Source organism: Oryctolagus cuniculus, chromosome 5 (assembly GCF_051225735.1).
Source record: "Oryctolagus cuniculus isolate XC-2025 breed Fujian yellow rabbit chromosome 5, ASM5122573v1, whole genome shotgun sequence".
NCBI lineage: Eukaryota > Metazoa > Chordata > Mammalia > Lagomorpha > Leporidae > Oryctolagus > Oryctolagus cuniculus.
Window position 1 is genome coordinate 19,517,281 of NC_142871.1, and position 16,090 is coordinate 19,533,370.

The 16,090-nt window shown below is 44.7% G+C and overlaps 1 protein-coding gene across 6 annotated transcripts in view; it reads right to left on the minus strand.

The window, feature by feature from the left end:
• The window catches only part of SASH1 (SAM and SH3 domain containing 1), a 324,812-nt gene that overhangs the window by 93,761 nt on the left and 214,961 nt on the right, over window positions 1-16,090 (minus strand). For 5 of the 6 annotated variants that reach the window (XM_051855276.3, XM_051855275.3, XM_051855274.3 and 2 more), the window contains 2 exons: window positions 8,113-8,163; window positions 7,932-7,981 (listed from right to left, as the gene is read on the minus strand). The exons of the other annotated variant lie outside the window; for it this stretch is intronic. In XM_051855276.3, the coding sequence (XP_051711236.3) occupies window positions 7,932-7,981; window positions 8,113-8,163 (101 nt within the window). The remainder of the gene's footprint in view (window positions 1-7,931; window positions 7,982-8,112; window positions 8,164-16,090) is intronic. 6 annotated transcript variants of the gene reach the window in all.

The following is a 16,090-nucleotide window of genomic DNA, read 5'->3' on the forward strand; positions in this document are numbered from 1 at the left end:
AAAGAAAAGAAAAGAAAAGAAAAGAAAAGAAAAGAAAAGAAAAGAAAAGAAAAGAAAAGAAAAGAAAAGAAAAGAAAAGAAAAGAAAAGAAAAGAAAAGAAAAGAAAAGAAAAGAAAAGAAAAGAAAAGAAAAGAAAAGAAAAGAAAAGAAAAGAAAAGAAAAGAAAAGAAAAGAAAAGAAAAGAAAAGAAAAGAAAAGAAAAGAAAAGAAAAGAAAAGAAAAGAAAAGAAAAGAAAAGAAAAGAAAAGAAAAGAAAAGAAAAGAAAAGAAAAGAAAAGAAAAGAAAAGAAAAGAAAAGAAAAGAAAAGAAAAGAAAAGAAAAGAAAAGAAAAGAAAAGAAAAGAAAAGAAAAGAAAAGAAAAGAAAAGAAAAGAAAAGAAAAGAAAAGAAAAGAAAAGAAAAGAAAAGAAAAGAAAAGAAAAGAAAAGAAAAGAAAAAGAAAAAAGAAAATCTGCATGATAAAATACAATAACCGTGGATTGGCACAGCGCCCCCTACAGAGCAAGAAGCACTTCACCCTATTCAGGACTGGAAATGACTTCTGGGAGGAGCCAGGGCCAGAGCTGGGTTCCTAAGGTTGAATAAAGCTTGCTCAGTAGGAGGGGTACGGGTGGGTGACAGTGCGAGAGCAGGGTAACAGAGCAGCCTCCTGGAAGGAATGACAATTTTGAGGCTCAGCCTGTCATGGAACAAGGGGACCTGGAGGTCAAGGAGAGGATGAAGAGAGACTCACAGGGGTGGGCTCGGGGAGGGACAAAGGGGAAGGCTCAGAGGTGCAAGCAGCCCAGAGAGAGGCAAGGCCGGGAGTTGGAGTCTGGAACGAAGAACACCAGGCAGGCGTCAGAGCGGAGAGAGCGAGCGGAGGCAGCGATTTCTGAGGGGGAGAAATGGAGAAAGGACATCATCCCGCTGGCCAGAGAGCCACGCTGCTCACAGAGAGGAAATCCTGGCACAGAACATGTGTAAACTACTGCGGCCATTTCTGCCGCCTGTTGGCTTCCTCTCCCTTTATTTATCTTCCCTTTCCAGCGTGCTATATAGTTTTGGACTTTTTCCACCATAAAAGAGTTCAAGTGTAGTCGTAGTAATGAAAGAAAGTGAAACTAAATCAGTGAATTTTCAACCCTCGTGGAAGACTTAGTGGAAACCGAGTTATAAATATGGGCTAAGGTGACACTCTAAGATTTATTTTGGACCTTCCAGCCTGACCAGATAAATAACCAAGATCCAGCTTATTTCTGCACAACAGAACTCGCTCCTATTTCGAAAAGAACCGCCAGAGTGAGGGTTTTAACTGCTGCTATTTATCTAATGCTAATGAACCTGATTCGCCCTTAACGTCCATTTCTGTGTAAGCAAGGTAGGTATCAAGTGCCCTGGAATTGTGGTCTAGCGCTTAGGATGATGGGTTCTATTGGGATCCAATCTGGGCCCTGGCACTTGGTGGCTGCTTCATCTCCCGCACTTGCAGATGGTATTAACATCACCGGGAGCCTCACAGGGTTGCACCCGGTCCCAGATGAGTCCACGTTAAAGGCTAACCTCAGTTCCTGATACATAACAGGCCCTCCGTCAGCATAAACTGCTGCTATCTGATTTTTCTGTTCCAATTCTCAGTCCATGCAGAAAAACCCCACAAACTAACTCTGTACAGATACTGAAAAATAACCACAGGATCAAATCCACTACAGGCTTACTTGAACTCAAGGAATCTAATTAACCCTGACACAGGGCCAGTGCTGTGGCTTACCGCCTACAGCGCCAGCATCCCATATAAGTGCCGGTCCAAGTCCTGACTGCTCCACTTCTGATCCAGCTCTCTGCTATGGCCTGAGAAAGCAATGGAAGATGGCCCAGGTCCTTGGGTCCCTGAACCCACGTGGGAGACCCAGAAGAAGCTCCTGGCTCCTGGCTTTGGATTGGCCCAGCTCCAGCCATTGCAGCCATCTGGGGAGTGAACCAGTGGATAGATGATCTCTCTTTCTTCCTGCATCTGCCTCTCTGTAACTCTGCCTTTCAAATAAATAAATAAATCTTTAACAAAAAAAAAAATAAATAAATAAATAAGTAACCCTGACACTTGGCTTATTTGTTGGGTAGCTAGCTAAGTTTCAAATTCCTCTGCTTTATATGTATACTCCCATAAAGAAAAGATGAACTCACACGATAATATTGCCAGCTTCCAACCCACTAAGTACTCGTTCCCGGCCTTCAAGAAAAGAACCCATTTTGTTCAGAGCAGCAGTGTGCTCACTTAAAAATACTTCTCTAAGCTTCCTTAGAGTTGTGCTAGCCAAAGTGACCAATTCTGGGTCCCCTTTCCAATTTTTCTCCTTACCACTGTTTAAAATACTTATTTGTGTTTTTCCTATGACATAAGCCTACCTCTGAATGCAGGCTGCACACAGCTCCCATCTGTTCTGTTCATCACTGTATCCCAGCACCCGGGACAGTGCCTTCCCCACAAAGCAGGTGCTCAGAGAACAGCTGCGGCAGGAAGAAATGAGTGGAACAAACCACTCATTTGTGTTCGGGAGGGTTTCTAGGAAAGTTTGGGAAAGGATGAGCCTTGGCCTTTTGTCCTATTGTCTAAGCTTCCCTCACCCTGTTTCTCCTTCCCACCCAAAGATGGAGCAGCCATTCTGGGGCCATGGGGGTGGCAGGGGGAGTTGTAAGAAAGAGAAAAAGGAAACACAGGCTGGGATTCCCAAGGCCCACGCGAGACCGGGGGCGGGCCCTGGACCTATCCTTGGAACAAGGGAGTGTCTAATGAACCCTGCATTTGTTTACATCACTATTTGTCAGGTTTTCTGTTAGTCACAGCTAAACTCATCCCTCACAGACACAGCTACAAAGTTACTTCCCATAGACACAACTACAAAGTTACTTCCCAATGAAAAGAAAGTCTTGCTTTCCTATGGTCAACAAGAAATTCAGCTAATACTACCTTTCCAGCTATCTGAGACAAACACAAAGCACACAGCCTCAGCCAGCAGCTACGTAAACAGCCAGAAATACAAGATGCTTAAATGAAAGCTCCCTTGGCCTCTGTTATTATATTTTTAATGAAAGCATATAGAAGACCAGACAGTTTTGAAGAAAATGAGGATGAATGGTGACTGCGTCAAAGTGGCGAAGGGGTGGTAAAGATCTGTTCTTTCCCTCTACCCACCCACCCATCCACCTATCCGTCCGTCCATCCATCCATCTATCCGTCCGTCCATCCATCTACCTACCTACCTATCTCTATCTATTAATCTACATTTAGCTATGTCTATCTCCCTATCTATGTACCACCTACTTGTGTATCTCTTTCCCCACCTACCTACTTACCTATTTACCTACCTACTTATCCCTGTGTATGTATCTCTCTACCTTTCAAGGCCCACCTGGCAGGGCTATGCAGGTGCTATGGAATGGCCAGTATATTAGAATTCTCACTTCTTGTTTCCCCACAAGAGACTCACCACCTCTTCTTGCCAGACCTGCTAAATACAGAGAGAATCCTGAATCTGTATTTTTTTTTTACAAGGAGAGATTTGTATCACAATTCATGCCCGATAGCTCTATCAGCGTAGGTGTTAGAGAGAAGGGAGGGAGGCATGTAGCCTGGAGTCCCCGAGACAGCTGGAGAGACTGTGGGTCTGGGAGGTGGCAGCCCCAGGGCCAGTTGCTCCAGTCGGGAGTCGCCTGCTGCTTCTGCCCCTCTGCCTCCCATGCTGTGCTGCTGTGGAGCTTGTCCACTTTTTTTTGTTTGTTCTTTACCAAGATCTCCTGCCTTTTGAATAAGAAGCAGAAGAAAACTTCAGCCCATAAAGCAACACTCTGAGTCAGAAGGATGTTTTGCTTGGCAGTCACTTACCAGACCCTAACCAGACACAACCAATGGGCATGCCAGGTCACCAGCCCCCAACTATTCAATCACAAAGCTACCAGCCAGCACTTTGAGGAGTGGAGTAGTGGGATTTTCCATCTGAAAGCATTTACATTTTCAAGTACAATATACCCACTGTAGCAAAGCTACTCAAATTATAATCAGGGCTTTCAGAGCAATACCTCATCTTTTAAAAACAAAAACAAAAAACTTCTAGAAGATGCAGTCCAAAACAATCATCGATTTAAGAATACATATCACTGTCCTGACAGAAGTCATTAATTCAGGCATCTAAAACCATAAAGTAAAAGCCTGACACACAACAGGGAATTATACAGTCTCAGATTAGCTCCCCAGAGAGCACTCACTCACTCCAAAGGGGCAACTGGGATGTCTCGGAAGAAACCTGGCAGGTACCGCCTTCACCAAATGGTCAAATCAGTATCACCACTCGTGAGACAAAGGGACATCAGGTGCCTCCTGCTGTAGTGCCCAACAGAGAAGAGGAGAAACAAGGACTCCCCAAGCAACCAAGCTACATTGACGAACAATGTCAAGGTCATAACAGATGCAGAAACCCACTCAGACTAAACTTGACTTTCAAAAGAGACACGGCATGTAAACAACAGGCATGCTTCCCACACTGGCTCCAAAAAGTGCTCTAAGAGACCCAATGGTGACAATTAGAGAAATGGGAATCTGAACCGTATCTTAAGAACAGTCATTGGTAAATATTCAATATTTGGTATGTAAGCTATGATTCTATAAGAGAATAGCCTTGTCCTTAGGAAACACATGCTGGTGTATTTTCAGGTGAAGTTCATGATGTCAACAACTTGCTCTTAGATGTGTTAGCAATAATAATTAGTAGAGTGTGTGTGTGTGTGTGTATAGCAGACAGGAAATGGTGTGCAAAAGCCGACACTGGTGAGTCTAAGTGAAAGTTATACAGAAGTTCATTGCGGGCTGGTGCTGTGGTGTACTGGGTAAAGCTGCCACCTGCCATGCCGGCTTCCCAATGGGCGCCGGTCCAAGTTCTGGCTGCTCCACTTCAGATCCAGCTCTCTGCTATGGTCTGAGAAAGCAGAGAAATATGGCCCAAGTCCTTGGGTCCCTGCACCTGCATGGGAGACCCGGAAGAAGTTCTTGGCTCCTGGCTTTGGATCGGTGAAGCTCCAGCCATTGCAGCCATTTGGGGAGTGAACCAGTGGATGGAAGACCTCTCTTTCTCTCTGTAACTCTGCCTTTCAAATAAATAAATAAATAAATCTTAAAAAAAAATTTCATCCAGGGGTTGGTGCTATGGCACAGTGGGTTAACGCCCTGGCCTGAAGGGCCGGTATCCCATATGGGTGCTGGTTAAAGACCTGGCTGCTCAACTTCCTATCCAGCTCTCTGCTATGGCTGGGGAAAGCAGTAGAAGATGGCCCAAGTCCTTGGGCCCCTGCACCCACATGGGAGACCTGGAAGAAGCTCCTGGCTTCAGATCAGCACAGCTCCAGCCATTGTGGCCAACTGGGGAGTGAACCAGTGGATGGAAGACCTCTCTCTCTCTGCCTCTTCTCTCTCTGTGTAACTCTGACTTTCAAATAAATAAATCTTTAAAAAAAATTCATCACACAATTCTTGCAATTTTATTTTTAAAAGTTTTCCAAAGAATAAATAAAACAAATCTTTATTTATTTATTTGAGAGTCAGAGTTACACAAAAAAAAAGAGAGTGAGAGACAGAGAGAGAGGTATTCCCTCTGCTAGTTCACTCCCCAAATGGCCACAACAGCCAGAGCTGAACCGATCTGAATCCAGGAACCAGGAGCTTCTTCTGGGTCTCCCACATGGTTGGAGGGACCCAAGCACTCAGCTGTCTCCCGCTGCTTTCCCAGGCCATTAGCAGAGAGCTGGATCAGAAATGGATCAGACAGGACTTGAACCCCAATGCACATATCAGATAAAAGCGCCACAGGCAGAGGCTTAAACTACTACACCACAGCACTGGCAACCCAATAAAATAAATCTTAAAAAAAAAATGTTTTTAATGGGGCTGGTATTGTGGTACAGTGGGTTCAGCTGCAATGCTATACTCCTATATCAGTACCACTTCCAGTCTTGGCTGCTCCATTTCTCATCTGGCTCTCTGCTAATGTGACTGGGAAAGCGCAGCAAATGGCCCAAGTACTTGGGTCCCTGTCACTCATGTGGGAGACCCTAATGGAGCTTGTGGCTCCTGGCTTTGTGGCCCAGTCTGGGCATTCGGGCCATTTAGGGAGTGAACCTGCAGATGGAAAATTCTCTCTCTCTCCCTCTCTCCTCTCTTTATCTCTGTTTTTCAAATAAAGAAGTGTTTTTTAAAATATTTTAAGAGTATTTTCCAAAGATAGGTTTTGTCTTAAAAAAGACTATTAAGGTTTTTAAAGAATACCATATTTTTTAGATCTTTTTTCTTACAAAGAATATCACTGTTTTCAAAACCATTCATAGGGAAATAAAAAACAAAATGTTCCAAACTTTCAAATTGTTTGGAAATATAGATATCTGAACATTTAGAAGTAAAAAAGCAAAACAGCAGTTTTACAAATGGAGAGCTTGGGTTTGTTAACAGTGTGCATGTATGCATGTGCGTGTGTGTGTATGTTGAAATTTTCTGTTCACCTCGGCAGAAGCCATCAGTCCACTGGCCACAAGAGTCCACCACATCGTCCTAAGTAATGTGCATACACAGGGAAGAATGACTACCCACAACTGCAGGGAAGAAGCGCCCCCCAGCCTAACTGAGGCTCGCACGGATTTGGTGAGCCACTTCCTCCTAGGAGTAAGGGCAAGCATTTCTTGTTTCCTGAAGGCTTCGCAGAATCTGAGAAGACACCTGAGTTCTCAGCCTGAGGCACGCTCCCTGCAGGAGGAACTCGTCCGTCCGGAGAAACCACAGCCCACTCACTTGGTGCTTTCCGACCACCACAGAACCTCTGAGTTCAAGGTCAGCATCAGCTGCACTCCTGTATTTACTTCACCCTCCACGCTGTGTGCCTCTAACATGGATCTAAACATCCTCTAACCTGGAGCTGGCAACGGCCTTGGCTTTCCTTGGCTCACAGACCCCTGCGTTCCTCAGTCTCTCTCTGGCGAAGCAGCCTCCACTCCCTGGAGCCGCTTCCTGTGCCTGCGGCGCACACACACACACACACACATGGACGGATTAGCAGAGCCTGCTGTAAAGCACACACACACGCTCTCGCAATGTGTGCTCCTCATTCCAGAAATACCTCTTTCCTAAACCACTTCTCTGCCTCTCTTGGCACGAAACTCCGCCAGGGGCCCTGCGCCAGAGGAAGTGTCTGCTTAGAGACGTGGATTTTCTTTAAATTTCTTTACCTCAGACGATCGCAAATAGAACCTTCTAGCATGATTACAATGGGATAAAGTACAAAAGAGAAAGGTTATAGTGCCAAAATTTTTTTGTTTGTTTGTTTTGGGGGGGATGAGGGTTGCGTTAAAGAAGTACTGGAAATACCAGATAAGGCATAGAATTACCTCCCATGAGAGCACAAATTACAGGGTCTAAGTTTGGACAAGGAAGCAAAAAAGATTGCCTTACCAGGAAAGGCAGGGAGCATTTTCCATCTCTGGACACGTGCATTTATTCTTGTTTTAAAGTCACTGACCAAACTGTGGTGGGGGGGAGGGTTTCTGAATCGCTGCTTTACCCAGAAACACCCTTTATTTTTGTACGTTGCTTCTTTATGACTGTCATCCCATATCAACGATGAATGTAGAGGACACCCGACGCTGACCCACTTACCTGTCATCTGTCTTTCTCTGCATTCACTTCCAGCTATGTATTTGGGGGTCCCCTCCTACCTCACAGCGTGAAATCAGCAACGCTTCGCCAAATCCAGAGGCATTACCAACTGGACTATGAAACACCCCCTTTCTCATCCACACAGATCCATGCGCGCACACATCACACGTGGGACAATGACATCGCACACACCCCAGCACCTCCACACAGCATCCCCCACTGATTTCCACCGGGGTGCTGGACACGGGCAGGGAGACTCACTTTCGTTCCACTTCTGGGGTTGACACGGCACTGCTGAAGCCAAGCGACTCCTACGAGAGAAGATTCGTCGCGTCAGCGCAGGCAGAGCAACAGGCTTCATCGGGTTTGTACAGAATATCAGTTAAGGGGAAGAAAAAAAAAAGCAGAAGCAAAAATAGATGATGAAAGTTGCAGTGCTTACTTCGATCTGGGAGCGCAGCTGAAGTGACGTGGAGCTGGCATCGGGTTTCTCCTAAAACAGAACAGATGCTGCTTTACTGACACTCCAAAACGTGGCACACGCCAGAAAGACAAACAGACACGAAAGGAGGACTTGGGACCGCTAGGCTGGATAGGGAGAGGGAGGGGACGACAGACATACAGAGAGATCTTTCTGGAAAAAGGAGAGAGAGCTCTGGCCTTTCAAAACTAAACCGTTTTTCAAACTTTATTTTATTGCCTAAAATTATATTTAAATGAAGGGTACTGACAGTTCATGGTAAAATGATTTTCTGGACATAGTTAGCCCATCATTAAGACACTGAATTTCCAGCAACCCATTTAAGTTTGGTTTATTTTTCAATAACAATGGAGTTCCAATTTGATTTTACAGTTCTAAAGGTACTCAGAGTACTTACTAATCAAAGTCCAGTTGTCAGTGTCTTTAGGCAGTTGCAAAGCTAACTGGATATAATCTTGCAACCCTAAAAATCGCCATATTGAACGATCACTATATTCCTAAAGTTGTACTTACAAAATTTGTACTCATTAAGTAAACAGTTTCTTTGAGGGAAAAAAAAATGAACTGACCCATCTGAAAACTTGAAAACAAAAACTCTCAATATCTACTTGATAAATGAAATATAAATGCATGATATTATTATTACACTGAAAAATCATTAAATCATAAAGGAGAAGCAGAGGAATCATAACTCTAGAGACAAAACCAAGTAACACCCTCACTTCTATTTTACAGTTAAGGATGTCGTATACTCTTCAAAAGAAAAAGGGACAAACCTGTTTACCTATTAAGATGGTAGGATGCAGAAAAATAAGCTTTGGCAACAAAATATGAAAACAACACCATGAAAGTTTTGGATATTACTATGGGAAAAGAAGAGTCTTCTTAGTAAACAAAGCACAGTGCACCACGCTGACCTTTTTTGTAAGTGGAGAATATTTCTGAATCTAAACAGATACAATCGAAGTCTCCATCCAAGTGTAGCCCCAGGTTAGGGGTGATCCCTTGACAGTCAAGTTGCAAGCCAGACGGGCAGTTTTAGAGGGAACAGTAAATCATTAGTGTAACACAAGTCTGAAACATCAGGCTATGATTTCTCTAATAGTCCTGTTGTGGCATTATTTGTTTTATATTCTCCAGGACTACATGTGCACTGTATGAAGACTGTTTTGTTTGCTTTAGCTAACATTTGGGAAAGAAACGTATCATATCAAATTATACATGATCACATGCATCTAACTGTCAATTGTTTTCTATTTTTTAGATTTAGTTACTAGAGAGACACAGAGACAGAGAGCACCCGTCCACTTGTTCACTCCCCAGTGGCCAGGACAGGAGCTGGGAGCACAATCCGATAGCCCGTGTGAGTGGTCGGAACCTACAGTAACGTGCGCCATCGTCACTGCCTTCCAAGCTGTGCACTGGCAGGAGCTGGAGTCAGGAGCCGGAGGCAGGAATTGAACCCAGGCCCTCGGATGCAGGACACAGGTATCCTAACCACTAGGCTCAATGTCTTCTGCCTGTTCGCTACACCTCTCTCATCATTCACACAGTGACAAGGCTAGACCAACGCAGAGCTTCTTGCTGAAGTCCCAAGATAGCAATGAAACAGTAAAATGCACGTAACTCAGGGCAAACAGAAGCCCAGGACCAACCGCATGAGAATGAATGGGCATTCATGCAGAACTGTGGTGAGGATCTGCTACTCAACACCATGCGTGCACTGGACGGCCAGAACGCAGGCCTGGAAACTGTCGGGCAAGCAAATTCTATGCTTTATGTTTTCTGGCCACAAGAAAAACAGTGAGTGTGCGCCTTGAGTAAATCTGAGAACCGGAGGACTGTGGACAAGCCGTCAGAAAGGGAAAAGGGTTTTAATGGACTGGAACTCATCCCCGAGCCCAGGCCTTTGTTATAAAAAGGTGGCAGAGTGGCAGGAAGCCCCAGCACACTTCTCTCATTAACACCCTCCCGGCTTTCACTGCTGCCATGGTTCACAATGGACAAATTTGTATTTCTGTGCCAAACCTGATACACAAAACAGTGCGTGGAAAACGTCTAAGTTACATTCCAAGTCCAGATGGTAGCATGTCAGACTCCACGTGCAGGCCATAAAGAGCACACGTGACTCACATCCATCCTGCGTGGGGGCCTCACCTTCTTAAATCACAGGGAGAAATTTACAAATGTAAACAGCAGGAGGCACAGAGGGAAATTTACAAATGTAAACAGCAGGAGGCAGGGTTTCCGATTTTTTTTTTTTAATCCTGTCTCCATGTTTAGGAATTAGTACGGAGACCTCAGAATGACCATGAATCTCTCCTTTCACATGTTCTCTCAAACTGCCCCTTTAACACCAAACACCTACCCCTTCCTTCCACAACCATTAACAAAAACAACTGATTCAACCCGATCCCCTCCTTCACTGATCTCTGCTCTCCGTCACCAGGTCACGGTCCATGATAGGAAACTGTCTTATTGTAGATATTCACCCATTTCCCTACCTCTTTCTATCATTGTATCTGTTGAGCGCAACATTTGTCAAGTCATATCCTAAACCTGACATCCACAGTATACTACGCAAAATGTACCTCTTCCAAGAGGCCGGCGTTGTGGTGCAGCGAGGTAAAGCCAGTCAGTGTGTGTGCCACCAGCACCTGATCTCAGAGTGCCCGTTCCAGTCCTGGCTCCACTTCCAATCCAGCTCCCTGTTAATGTGCCTGGGAAGGCAGCAGAAGACAATCCAAGTGCTTGGGTCTCTGCCCCCCATGTTGAAACCAGGATGGAGTTGGTGGCTCCTGGTTTCAGCCTGTCCCAGGTCTGAATGTTGTGACCATTTGGGGAGTGAGCCAGCAGATGGAAGACTTGTCTCTGTCTTCGTCTCTCTCTCTCCAGCCCCTTCACCTCCACCTGTGCTTGTGTGTGTCTCCCTCTTTCTCTATCATTCCGCCTTTCAAAGAAATAAATCTTTTTAAGATACCTGGTCTTGCAAACAAAGCAGTTGCATTAGCCATAATAAATGTTTGGTAATCATCAAGGAACATTTCAAACGCTTCATTTTAGTATGTTACTTGGGTACTTCTAATAGGCATTTGGCTATATATTGCCTACTTTTTAGGAATTTGCTGGCGATGAGATTTGCTATATAAAGAATTAAAATAGGCTTTGCTAAAATAATGAAGCCAGGTAATATTTTCATGCAGATGGTTCATTCTATCAGAAACAGCTTATTGATGCTAAGCAAGAGACCTCATACTGTGATATTTGTAGGATTTTTTTTTCAGAATGTACAACAAAAATAATTTAAGGGTAGCTCTTATTAATTAGAACCTTAAGCAAAGAGACTACAGTTATGATTTAAGAGACATTTCTTAATTACATCTTAAAGTAAAAATATTACATAACTGAGGAGAAGTTTATAAAATCTACTAAATTTAGGATCTGATGCTCAGAGACAAAATATAGAATACAAAGAATAAGTAAGGAGCCAGCACTGTGGCGCAGCAGGTAAAGCCACCGCCCGCAGTGCCGGCATCCCACATGGCGCCGGATCAAGTCCTGGCTGCTCCACTTCCTATCCAGCTCTCTGCTGTGGCCTGGGAAAACACCAGAAGTTGGCCCAAGTCCCTGGGCCCCTGCACCCACATGGGAGACCTGGAAAAAGTTCCTGGCTCCTGGCTTCAGGTCAGCACAGCTTTGGCTATTGCAGCCATTTGAGGAGTGAACCAGCAAATGAAAGACACCTCCCTCCCTCCCTCCCTCCCTCCCTCCCTCCCTCCCTCCCTCTCTCTCTCTCTTTAACTGCCTTTCAAGTAAATAAATAAATCTCCCAAAAATTATTTTTAAAAAAGAGTAGGTACAATTCATTATGACATTGATGAGTGTCACAAAATACTGAAGACAAAATTTTAGAGGAGTCTTTATCATGTGTATGTGGATACTATGAAATATTTAAGGTGCACAAATACATAATTACAGCAAATGCTTGTGGATCCATGGCTGAGCCTGAGAAATGCAACAACACATACAGAGTTGAAGCTCGCAGATGGTCTGATCTACGCTTGGATAAAACTTTTTGCAGAATACGAAATAAGTCGTAGTAGGTGTGTGTACAAATATAAGGAAGAAGGGCTGCATGGCAGTTTGTTCTGTTTATCATTGAAAAAATAATTTTTCTCGAAGCACAGTGTGGAATAAGGCAGGGCGGGAGAAGCGGACAGGAGGAGCAGCGAGGTGTGCAGCCACACAGGATGTGGCTGACAAACACAGCAGCTGGGATTCTGGCTTGAGAGGCTCCCTCAACATGGCCCAGCTCTGTCCAGTCTCCGAGCTGGCTGCCCTCCGCTCTGCCCCACTTTCACCCAGTGTGATGGAGGCAAAGGGGTGGGTTCTGGAAGTCCAGCTGAACGGAGGGGAAGGCAGATGTGCCCAGCCACGCAACTGCTATATTCAGAGAACACATGACGGCCCCCCCACGGAGCTCCCGATTCGGAGGTCATCACGCTGATGGATGCAGTAAAACTTCCGAAGGCCATCAGAACACGCCGTCGCTGAGTACACACAGGCCTTTGCATGTGTCATGGAAGAAGTTATCACTGCAAACCTTCCTTCCCTCCCTCACTACCACATACTGATTGTCTCAGCTAGTGCTGCCGTGTAACAAAGCATCACAAAGACCAGAGGTTCAGAAAGGGGTCGGCAGAGAAGCCATCTGAGGAATGAACTAGCAGATGGAAGATCTCTTCCTCTCCCTCCCTCTCGCTCTTTGTAACTGTCTTTCAAATATATAAAAACAAAAGAGATGTTGAAACTGATGAATAATGTTTCATAATTCACATTTTTCATGAATTGTTCTATAGATTCGTCATATGCATGGATTTTAATTTTTTACACCAAAATAACCATAATTTAATTCTATTTTACATGGACTTTGTGAAGTACCCTTGCATCTTTAAGTTAGGGTATTAACACTTAGTTGAAAAAACATTCAATAAAATTTTGAAAAGAAAGGTGATACAGAGGTTGACCTATGAATTATGTTGTTCATCATTAAGCCACATATGGATATCTTAGTTAAGAGTGACAGGTATCAATCACAACACCATAAACCCCAAGGAAACATCCCCAACTTAATGGAATATTAACAGTTAAAACTAAACTAAACCACAGATGTCCCAACCTGCCTGCACATGTATGTTCACATGTACACATATGTTTACGTGTCTGCACTGTGTACATACACTCGTATGTCTATCTGCATAGGAAATGGCCTGGGAGGCTATTCACAAAAGGTTAACAGCAACTTCCTTCGCCTCCATTCCCTCCACATTCCTTAGAAGCATATAGCACTGTGTTACTTTATTTCTTTGTGAATAAGAAAGGTCAGCCTAATACCCCGATCTACAGATCCTGTTTATGCCTTTAAATTATCTATATGTGTATGACTACCAATGTATGAAGAAATACCTACAAGGACCCTTGACACATCACAGGCCATGGCATTCCTCAATTTTAACATATTTTTGAGCATGTATAGTTCTTAAAAACATAGCAAAAGTCCCTGAAATTAGATAATAATTTAATTTGTATTCCAAAAATTAAAATAAAACTACCTAAGAAATATTAAAACCCAATTTCTTGAAGCCATGTTTGTATTTTTTTTTATTTTATTTTTATTTGACAGAGTTAGGCAGTGAGAGAGAGAGACAGAGAGAAAGGTCTTCCTTCCGTTGGTTCACCTCCCAAATGGCCACTACGGCCAGAGCTATGCCGATCCGAAGCCAGGAGCCAGGTGCTTCTTCCTGGTCTCCCATGTGGGTACAGGCGCCCAAGCACTTGAGCCATCCTCCACTGCCTTCCCAGGCCACAGCAGAGAGCTAAACTGGAAGAGCAGCAGCCAGGACTAGAACCCGGCACCCATATGGGATGCCAGCGCCACAGGCGGAGGATTAGCCAAGTGAGCCACAAGCCATGCTTGTATTAAAACTTTTTCTTGAGGTATTAAAAATTTTAAAACCAAGTATCACAGAAAAACAGGCATGCAGCCTATAAGTAATTGAGATTCTCATGTTAAAATCATCTCATGTTCATATTTTGACTGCGAGGCTAAAAATTATAGTATTGCATAGCTTTTTAAAAATAACTCAGATGTTTAAAAAATTAGCGGGAGACAAATCTCACGTCCGTTTCTTGTCAACTTGGACAATTTGTGGAAACAATAATTTTCCTAAACATTTATTATGTTGAAAGGAGCAAAACAGAAAGAAAACATTTCATGAGGAATCAGGGGTCACACATTTACAGTCACAAAAAAAGGGGCACCCATGGATTGAACGGAGACAGAAGCTCTGAACCTATGGACCCAAAATTACATTTTGCTTTTAAGAAGGTACGACCCATCTGCAATCCACCAGAGCCAAAAACCCAGCAAGGGCAGAATAAGGTCCTGGAAAACAAGCAGCATGCCCCATCCCCATTCCAACTTTGTTTCCAGCTTCTTGTGGAAATCCACGCTTCTCCCTCCCAAATGCTTGCCAGGGTTCCCAGCCAAATGCACTTTCCAGCTGGGAAAGCAGGATGGATAATCCCTCTGCTGTTCCAGGAAAGGGAGGAAGTACATCAGGCGCCCACCAGCTCAGCCTCAGGCCAAGTTCTCGTCCTCCACGCCAGGTACAGGAAGGAGGAGGTGGAAGGACCCAGAGGAGACCATGGGCTCAGCAAGGTGCAGCCGCATAGTCACTGATGCATCCCATTAATGGGGGGACCACACTCTACCCTGCTGTCCAAAGTTGCTGCTGGGGATAGAATTAAAACTCATACGGGGGCCAGTGCTGTGGTGCAGCAGGTTAAGCCACCTCCTGCGACACCTGCATCCCACGTGAGTGCCAGTTCAAGTCCTGGCTGCTCCCTGCTAATGTGCCTGGGAAAGCAGAAGATGGCCTGAGTGCTTGGGTCCCTGCCACCCATGTGGGGGACCCAGATGGAGTTCCAAGCTCCTGGTTTCAGCTTGGCCCAGGCCCGGGCATTGCAACCACTTGGGTAGTAACCCAGCAGATGGAAGATTCTCTAACTCTTCCAAAAAATACGTATTAAAAAATAAATAAATAACCTCCGTAAGGCACATGGCACCTGCTATCACTTTACCAGACTGCAAGGCTGTAGCGTCTTCCAGTTGAAAAAGCATCCAATGTCTTTCTCAGGAGATGTCCTTACACCAAGCAACAAACTACACAGAGTAAGTTCTCCTTAAAGATAAGCATAGGACCTTGCCCACTGCAGGTCATGGCTATTACTTGGTTTCTTCATTTTTATCAAATTCTTGTAGTTCATTTCTCAATGCTACTGCAAGTCCCTTCCTCATTGTTTCAAACATAAAAATACCATCGCATCTTTATTTTTACATGCACCATGAAAGGAGTTAACTCTTTGCACAGTCCTGGGAATTCAAGCTTGGCCCCCAAGACCTGCTAGTTGCTTGTAACCTCTAACTTCCAGGCTCGCCTGGCCCCAGGGAACCAGCCTTCCCAGGGTCCCCACCAGGTGAGCTGCCATGAACTCAGGAACCAATGCAAGACCATTGTGGTGCAGATCCCCAGATAGGCTGATACCCAACACGCCTCGAATTCTAGCCTTTCCTGGCGCCTGGAAGCCAGCTCCCCTTTTGCTGATTAATCAAGGGGGACATCTGTTCATGTACCCGGATGTGAAGCTCAACCCTGCCTTGGGAAACTGCTCACTCCCCCTTACGCCAGCTACCGGGAGGTGCTGCTTTTCTCTCCACAAGGCTCCTGCGGCCACAGGAAGCCCAGAAGCTGCAGTGGAGGTGCTGTCGGGGAGCAGGGAGATGACTGTAGAGAGACCGCGGACCTCAGCTGTGTTGGCTTCATTTCGCAAGGACAAGAGAGACAAAGGGGCCGCTTGATTATCCTCAGGTTCCTTT